This window comes from Gastrolobium bilobum, unplaced genomic scaffold, assembly GCF_033153095.1.
Source record: "Gastrolobium bilobum isolate Gb01-03AN ecotype WA unplaced genomic scaffold, APGP_CSIRO_Gbil_v1 utg897, whole genome shotgun sequence".
NCBI lineage: Eukaryota > Viridiplantae > Streptophyta > Magnoliopsida > Fabales > Fabaceae > Gastrolobium > Gastrolobium bilobum.
This window is the reverse complement of record NW_026896199.1, coordinates 73,915-83,795: the sequence shown is the minus strand read 5'-3', so window position 1 is coordinate 83,795 and position 9,881 is coordinate 73,915. Positions and strand designations below refer to the sequence as shown.

At 36.3% G+C, this 9,881-nt stretch overlaps 1 protein-coding gene across 1 annotated transcript; it reads right to left on the bottom strand.

Annotated features, from left to right (window-relative positions):
- Positions 1-3,470: 3,470 nt before the first annotated feature.
- Positions 3,471-5,295, bottom strand: LOC133298206 (pentatricopeptide repeat-containing protein At1g08070, chloroplastic-like). Its single transcript, XM_061497461.1, has one exon. The coding sequence runs from the start codon at positions 5,293-5,295 to the stop codon at positions 3,574-3,576; it is 1,722 nt and encodes a 573-aa protein (XP_061353445.1). The 3' UTR covers positions 3,471-3,573.
- Positions 5,296-9,881: the final 4,586 nt, after the last annotated feature.

Genomic DNA, 9,881 nt, shown 5'->3' with positions numbered 1-9,881 from the left:
GAATATCCTACCTATATATATATATATATATATATATATATATATATATATATATATATTATTCGCATTCTAGAAATCCCATGATTGAAAATAAGAAAAGAGATGGAAAACTGCCATCAAATGCCTTAATGAAATTGACCTAACACAAGGCAACTTGTAACAACTAACAACCCCCTTTTGTCAATTGTAGATATTTTAAAGAAGAACGTTAGCTTACGTCAATTTGAATGACTTATAAATATATATTTTTCTAGGTAGAGTAGGCAACAAAAGAAAAGTAGTAAAGTTAATTTTAGAGAAGAAAACTCTAATATTTTCATATTTTTAGTTGATCATAAAAATAAAGAAATATATAAGAAAAAACATAACATAACTCCACCTATGTGTGCTTGCATGTATGGTCAGTCTCAAGCTAGGATAAAGGAGGAGGGTTGGTGTCAGGTGTGGCGAGCCGGCCATAAAAAACAGTTATGTTTATGAGATGAACCCTTAATTGAGATAAAGGTGTTGTTGATGTTGATATTGTATATAAGAAAAAACATGGCAACAGATTTGCCTTTGAATCCCCTTACTTCAGAAACAGATATCATAAATTAAGGAAACAAATCAAGCTAGAGAGATTTTAGGAAATAGATTCCTTAAACTATTTATTAAAATTTTGACCCAACAAAATACGGAAATTACTTAACTATTTATTAAAAGATTTCAGAATCTGCTGAGCACCAAGCTTGGCAAGACAGCAAGGCAGTTAGCACTTGAGAAGGATTCCATTTAATGTAAGTTGGTGAGAGTGAGCATGCTAGGAATGAATATATGGATGCTAGAGTTAGGAACTGAGAATATATTATGCATGTGAGTTGTTATTAGTTACAAAGCTTAAATTCTAGGAAGCAGTTGAATATTCTACAAGTCACTATATATAACTTGTAACCCTTAATTTAATTCCAAGGTGTGCGAAACTGACAGTATAAACTAGACATCAAGTGAGCAATAATTTACAAGAGAATGGTACACTAAATTGCATACCTCAAAGGCTCAAACAGTTAACTGGCTCAATGAGATTGGTAACAATTTGAACCACAGGTTTTCCAAAACAAAAGAATCAACTTTTGACATACTGTTAATTTTGGTTTCACACCTTCTCACAATAATGGTAATGATGATAATTTTATCCTTGCCTGGGAATGTGATGGGAACCTGGTACTGAATTAATGAGAACAGAATTAAAAACAGCAACAAAAAATGGAGAACAATTCAGAAGACACATTGTATTGATACAAGTAGCTGAATTTCAAATAGCATTGAGTCATTCGAGGGGACTCACTCTGCCCCAGCACCTTGCTGAATCCCAAAATTATCCAAATACATACATGACAGTTTCCCCTTTCTACTCCTTACCTTCATATTTCTCTTCACCCAACAAGTTTTCCCTCCACTTTGCTACTCCTGCTGCCAGTTGGACCGTCTAGAATTTGCTGAGTAACTGCCTCATCAGTTGGCAATCCACTGTTCCCTTCCCCCCACCCCCCCCCCCCCCCCCCCCCCCCTAGTTTATACCCTCTTTATAATAGTCATATCAGAATGTTTCTCAAATTTATCTGATGTATCACACTCACAACAGGAACAGTTGAATTTATTCATAAAAGAGATAAGATCATAAGAACTTCCATTTCAAAATATGCCATCAATAGTATTACAAAGGAAGAATTCACCAGTATCATACAGAAGCCAAATTTGGAAATTCAGCTTCAAGAATTATAAATTATAATTAAGCCCAGTCACCAATTGCACCATATTCTCTGCTAGCAAGCAAATCTTATGGAGTCGATCAATCTGAGAAATCTTTTGCTTGACATTGAAACATCTTTTCATTCATTCTTCTATGAGACAAAGATTAATTGCAAGCTGCTAGTAAGCACTAAGCAGATTACAGAAACAACCTTAATCTTTTTTCTTTTCTTTTTTCCATACATGCCTTTAAGATTACATATCTACACAACTTGGACCAGTGTTTCACAAGGATGGCACGCACAAATAGAGAAATGATATCTCGTTGGTATGAACTCAGTTGAGGAATGAAAAATGAGGTTAAGTCACTACACACTCCCACACCTCATTCTTTCTCCGACAACAATATGTGGAAAACAAGTGCAACTCTAAAAGGTCAACATTCCTGAGAGGCATGGCAGGTTGCAATTACACCAGTGAACCATGCTATCATTATCATAACATAGGCAATACAATTTACATGATAACAATCATCCAAACACATGGAAATAGAGCCTGAAGCTCAACCTTTTGTGCGTGAGAATTTGCATCAACAGAAAAAATACTGAGAAAAAGAAAGTTGGGAGATTCAAACTCATCAACTAGGAGAAAAAACACAGATTTCTACCATTGGAAACCACAAAGCATTTTCAATAGCAATTTTTCCTAGCTCTTATTATAAGGGTATTAGCTTAGCAGTTATATGAAAAGTTTATAAATATTGAAAAACTGCACTTGATTTGGACACCCTCAACCCTTTACTTCCACAATTCAACTAGGTTCTAACATGTCAATTTTTTCTCACTTAAAACATCATATAGATTCCATAAAACACACGATTCAACTAAATTTAAATGATCTAAGAACAAAGTTACAGGATAAGCAGCAGCTAAGAACATGTCATTTTTCCTAGCTCTTATTATAAGGGTATTAGCTTAGCAGTTATATGAAAAGTTTATAAATATTGAAAAACTGCACTTGATTTGGACACCCTCAACCCTTTACTTCCACAATTCAACTAGGTTCTAACATGTCAATTTTTTCTCACTTAAAACATCATATAGATTCCATAAAACACACGATTCAACTAAATTTAAATGATCTAAGAACAAAGTTACAGGATAAGCAGCAGCTAAGAACATGTCATTTTTCCTAGCTCTTATTATAAGGGTATTAGCTTAGCAGTTATATGAAAAGTTTATAAATATTGAAAAACTGCACTTGATTTGGACACCCTCAACCCTTTACTTCCACAATTCAACTAGGTTCTAACATGTCAATTTTTTCTCACTTAAAACATCATATAGATTCCATAAAACACACGATTCAACTAAATTTAAATGATCTAAAAACAAAGTTACAGGATAAGCAACAGCTAAGACAGAGCAGGCAAAAGGGAGGAGGGGGAGGGAATTTAGAAATTGATTAAAAGCTTTATACATACCCTGATACACACAAACAAGCAAGTTGACAATAACAATTTGATTATACCATATCAAGATAATTAGCAAGCAGGAGCTAGCAAAAGTAACTCACATTACCATGAAACAGGTTCAGAATAAAAACAGTCCAGATTCCCATAAATTTCCTATTTTTTCTATCTATCTATCAATTACTGTGGATCAATGAGATTCTTTTCTGTTTATATATCAGGTTATGTATTCCAAAAATCTACTCATAATGCAGAAGGCCAGTATGGAGTCTAAACTTACCAAATACCCGTCTCTTATCATATGTTTTGATACTTGGTAAGTAAATGTAATATTTAGTTAGACATAAGAAACTGATCTTTACTCTATCATCATGCTACCAATAGTCCCCACAGGAACAAGTTCCTTCACTAAAATGGTGAAAGCGATTTGCATCCCGAACAACTATGGACCTTCTCATAATAGCTGAAACCATTTTACTAAATGTGTGACAATCACCGCAGATCCTCAGATTTTTGGAGATCCTAATGGGGTCACCCTTGGAGATGGCAATTAGGCCAAATGCAATAGCCAACTTTTCACTATGTGTGTACAACATTTTTCGCTTAATTTCATCATCGACATCTTGCAACACAAAATCTGTATCAGGCACATAACCAGCCATCTCCAACTTCTTAATTAAACTCATCAACATCTCATAGATCTCCTTTGATTTAGGATGGGATCTATCCCCAACACTAAACTGATAGGTTTTGTTATCCACTTCAATCCATGTCCATCCAGGAACTTTCTTCAGCTTCCTTTGGGTCATCATATCCCTGAATTTTGCCACTTCTTCCCACTTACCAGCTTTTGCATAAATATTAGATAATAAAACATAGTGCCCTGGATTTTGTGGCTGTAGCTCAAGTAGATAATTGGCTGCCTTTTCTGCCAACTCCATGTTCCCATGAATTCTACATGCCCCAAGCAAAGCACTCCACAGCCTCTCATCTTTTTCAATAGTCATGGCCTCAATCAGTTTAAAGGCCTCATCTAACCTCCCAGCACGGCCCAGAAGATCAACCATACAGGTATAATGTTTGACATCAGGTCTAACAGCATGCTCTTCCCACATCAAATTAAAAAAGTGAAGACCCTCTTCAATCAGCCCTGCATGACTACAAGCATATAAGAGGGAGACAAAGGTGATCCTATTGGGCGATATTGCACATCTCAACATCATATGAAATAAATCAAGGGCTTCCTTCCCCCTCCCATGATACCCATAGGCAGCAATCATGGCACTCCATGAAATAACATTTTTTTCTTTCATCCTATCAAAAACCTCTCTTGCAGACTCAACACTACCACACTTAGCATACATGTCAATCATTGCAGTCCCCAATATCACATCCAAAGAGAAACCATTCCTAAAAATATATTCATTAATAAACGCAGCCCTGTGCATAGCCCCCAATTTGGCACAGGCATTGACAACAGTCACCATAGCAACCTTGTCAGGAACAAAACCTTCTTCCCTCATCCGATCAAACAAGACCAATGACTCATAGGCATTGCAATCAGCATAAGCACCAATCATCACTGTCCAAGTCACAAGGTCCTTACTTCGCATTCTCTCAAACAGCCGCCGAGCATCCTCAATGACCATGCACTTGGCATACATGTCAACTAGGGAGGCACAAACAAAATGATCCAAATGCAACCCATGTTTCAAGATCACATCATGAATCACTTGACCCATTTGAAGGTCCTTTCTGTCTCTGCAAGTTCTTATCACGAAGGGCAAAGTGTAGTTATCAGGTGTAACACCACATCTGAGAACCTCCCTAAAGGTAGCATAGCAACTGGTATGGTCACCTACCTTGGCAAACCCACCAACCATGACACTCCAAGTTGTGGGGTCTCTCATTGTCATTCCATCAAACAGATAATAAGCATCATCCATGGCCTTGTGTTGGACATACGTGTAAAGGAGCTTATTAGCAACAACGAGATCTTGGAATGTTCCGTTGACCACCACATGAGCATGAACTTGTCTGATATGAAAAACGTTTCTGCACCTAAATATCAGACCAATACAAGACTCTGCCCCCATTCAGTAGATGATGTTAGTTTTAAGGTTTTTTCCTAAGTAAACAAAAACATCACTAACTACAACGATTGGAAGTGACAGTGTCAACGGAACTTCGTAATTTGTTAACTAGTGACGAAATGTCCAAACACAAAAATGTAACCTGAGTGGATACGATACACGGCAAAAAAATTTAAATAATGCTTTTTAATTAAATATTTACGTATTTATTACAGTTTTGAGAATAATTACATATTTATTGCATAATGTGACACCCTTTTTGAACGTCACATGTGACGCCCCATTGAGGCGTCTAACCCTAAGAGAAGACGCCCAAAAGGGGCGTCTCGTGTGTGCTCTGTATATATCTTTTTTTTACCATTTCACTTCTCACTATTTCACCTCTCTCTAACCACGGTTTGTGCTCCGGACCGAACGCGAAGATTTTCGTAGCGAAGCTCTGCCAACTTAGGTAAGTTCGTAATACCTGCTATGTATACGTTTAAATTACAGTGCTACCTTGCGAACATGTTAGGATTTATCGTATATTAGAGACTTAGAACATTAGGATAGTAACTTAGAAATTTTGTACCATGCTATGAATGTTGTAATGATATAGTAATTTTTTTGTTACGTAGTTATGATTATTAATACATATTTATGATGTTATTTTGTGATAGTGATTTAGAAAATAGTGATAATGACTTCGTAAATTTTGTATGATGTTATTAATGCGAGAGTGTATTGATAATTTTGTAGTCAGTTAGGTGTGATGATTAATATATATTTATTAAGTTATTAGTGACTTAGGGTTAAGTATTATGTCAGTATGATTTAATTTGTATCCGATGTTTTATTATAATTTAATTACAAATAAATTACTATACTACGTATTAATAATATTTCATTAATGTCGATTCTAGTAAAAACGTAGGGTTTATGCTTAATTTTGTTGATAATAAATTAGGGCATTTCTTAATTAATTAGTACATAAAATGCGTTGTTACATGTGATTAATTTCATTGTTGTTTTATATTATGGTGAGTTTAGGGTCATGGCTGATTCATCATCATCTTCGGGTTTTGCATCGGATGCAGAGCCTACTGATCCTAGCATTTACATCATACCTGGGCCTTACAGATGGGACGTCCTTCATAAGAGGACGCAGCGTGCCCATATTTCACAACGAGTATGGAATACGGAGCATGTGAGGAGACTGAAGACCAGGCGTGGGAAACCACAGCGGGGCCACCTACCTGGGCTATTCCAAAGGTGGTCACAGACTACCTCACACAGGCTGGATTTATCCATGTTGCCCGGGTGCGACATATCCAGGTATGCAATTTACGACGTATTGTATTTATGTAATTATTCAATACCATTCGTTAACACGTGATAATTGTATAATTTATTTCAGATCGATGCCCCATTAATTAGTGTTCTGGTCTCGAGGTGGAGACCAGAGACACATACATTCCACATGACACAATGGTTCATGGTAGACTAGGATTTGAGACGCACCCATCTCACCACCTTTATCTCCATCTGAAGCACTAGCATCCTCCGCCAGAAGACGTTCTTCCATTGCGATGTTTTCATCATCGTCGTCGTCTTCGTCGTGCATTTCCCAAGTTGGATCTTTTTCATCTCCCCCAGAAAAGTTACCAACTGGAGACGCATGAGGTGCAAACGTTGATGGAAGACGGGGAGAATTTAAATCAACTGACATCACTGGTAATGGAACATTCTCCGCTGTGGCGATGTCGACATACAACTCCAGAAAATCTGTCCTTGACTGGTTGAAAAATTCTTCCATTGTCATCTCAACGTCTTCATCGTCAACCACTTGCAAACTAATGTATTTATCACATTGCCATAACCTTGTCGTGATCTGAGTGATACATTGGTTGTCTTGAAGACTTAACTTCTGTCGAATTCTCTGATGCAGTTCGCCAATGGTTGCGTTGCGTTGGATACGTGTCGGCCTTTTTTCACCTTCAAACATGACACCTCGTCGACCTTCTACCTTCCTTCCATTGTAATATAACACAACACGAACAGAATTAGGATTTGAACTCATTCTTAAATAGAATAAGAAATAATATTCAAATACTAAATTAAAGATGAAGGATTATGTATGTATGATGTTAGGAATTTTGGTAGAGAAGAGATATAAGATGAGAGAAGAGGTGTGAAGAGTTTGTAAGAGTGGAAGGGGAATATATAGGGTGCACAATGTGACGCCCTTTTTGGACGTCACCCATTAGGGTGAGACGCCCCAATGGGGCGTCACATTATGCAGTAGATCCGTAATTATTTTTAAAACTGTAATAAATGCGTAATTATTTAATTAAAAGCATTAAATTAATTTTTTTGCCGATACACGACACAACACTCTGACTAATATGTTAATTTTAAAAATATTAAATTTTAACAAATTAAGATATATTTTGATATTAAATAATATTTTTAATTTATACAGTGAATATTATATTTAATATTTAATAATACCCATTGTTAGCTTTGAATCATGTATATTTTAATAGTTTAGATTCTTATTTATTTGGGCTAAATGAAACATGATATATAGGTATTTGGGCCAAAAAGAAAAACAATATGGCCCAATTTGAAAATAGGTAAATGAAATGAAGTCAATGTAATTTTACTTATAAATTTCATTACTCAATGCTTGCAGATGTTAAAAAGAAGCATGTGACCAAATTAGTAAAAGAAAGGGACAAATTTGGACCATTGGATGAACAAAAAGATGGACGGCTACTAACTTTTGGATTTTTTTTAGTTATTAGTTATTTTGTGGGTTGTAAAAAAGAGAGACCAGATTGAGATTTTGTAAAATTGTGTGATTTCTCTCCAAGTTCTTGACATTGAAGAGCATTGACAAACATCTTCAAGGGAGAAAGCAAAGATCTTCATGCAAGCTGATTTCTCTACCATTTCCTAGCTATAGTTTAGGAATTTTGTTTGCTCAACTAATGGTCTGTAATTTTTTACTTTGAGTTCTCTTTACTGGATATTTGGTACTGCATGTTGCTTTTAGTTCAGATTTTGCAATTTCCATTTGTTAATATGAGTTTTTAAATTCTTTTTCTAGGATTTAAGATGATTGAATGATTACCTTATTTTGTTGAACATTGTGCTCTTTTCTTTAGTCTCGTTTGATTAGCAATTTTTCAATTTTAATTTCAAGAAAACCATGGGAATGGATCTTAGAATATTTTTAGCACAATTGTGATTGGAAAATCAGGTTATTTTCTTTTGCTAATTAAACTCTTGAGGTTAGGGATAACCCAAGGAGGTTTTTGAAATAATTCTTGAAGATTCAAAAGACCTTGGGAAAGGATCCTTTTGAAGAACATATATGTAACTAGGAAGTCCCAGCTAAAATAGCCAATAGTAAGTCAAATTCTGATATTAAAGTGTCATAACAGTGGTAAAACGCAGGGATGCAAATTACTTTGGGAAAATCCATGATTCAAGAATTCCAGAATTTTATAATTGTTGTTTTTAGTTGAATAAATATTTTAGTTATTTTTGTTTAATACAAATCTGATAAAAACTATGATTCATTTAGTTCTCAGTTTAAAAGATTGGTCACTTAGAGAGTACATGACAATCTCCCCGGAATCATTTTTTTTTTAATTTTTGTTCCCGAGAACAAAAAACTCGTTTGGTAAATCGGTATATTTTTTTATTCCCGGGATGAACCAGTTTAATTTTTGTGTTGGGGAACAAAAAAGGAATCAAACTTTTTTTGCTTTTTTGTTCCTCCGGGGACAAAATGAGAAACACTTGTCTCGCTCAATTACTCTCCACCTCTACCATCATCACCGCCACCACTATCATCCTGACACAACCACCGCCACCATCGTCACTGTCGTCGTCGTACAATCAGTGCCATCGTCACCACCACTACCACGATGCCACCGCTGCCGCCGCCGCCACCAACCACTGCCACCACTCCACCACCATCGTCACCACTACCACCACCACTACGCCACCGCCACCAACCATCACAACCATCATCGCAGCCACTGCCGCTACCACTCCACCACCATCGCCACCACAACCACCACCATCACCATGCCGCCATCACCACCATCGCCACCACTACCACCATCGCCACCACTACCACCTCCGCCACCATCACCACCATTGTCACAGGCACTACTGACAGTACCTCCACCATTATGCCATCACCATCGCCACCATTACCACCATGCCGTCGCCGCCGCCACCATATAGAAAGAAAAGTGATGATTCAAATTTTTTATGTTTAACAGGACTTATTTTTTATTATATTATTTGTTGTGTTATCAAACACAATTCACATTCTCGGAATAAAAATAGATTATGTTATCAAACACATATTTTTTCTCAGAAACTTTTCCAAGACACAGAAATAGAAAAGAATTGTTTCTTTTCATAAATAGTGCCACAGAATAGAATGATTGTCATGCACACCCTTACAGTTCAAAAAATAAGAATAAAAATTAAAAAAAAACTAAAACACTGTTCCTAGAGAACGATCATAATCTTCGGATTTTACTACCCAACACAATGGCATCGTTGCCGGGGATCAAATCCGGGTC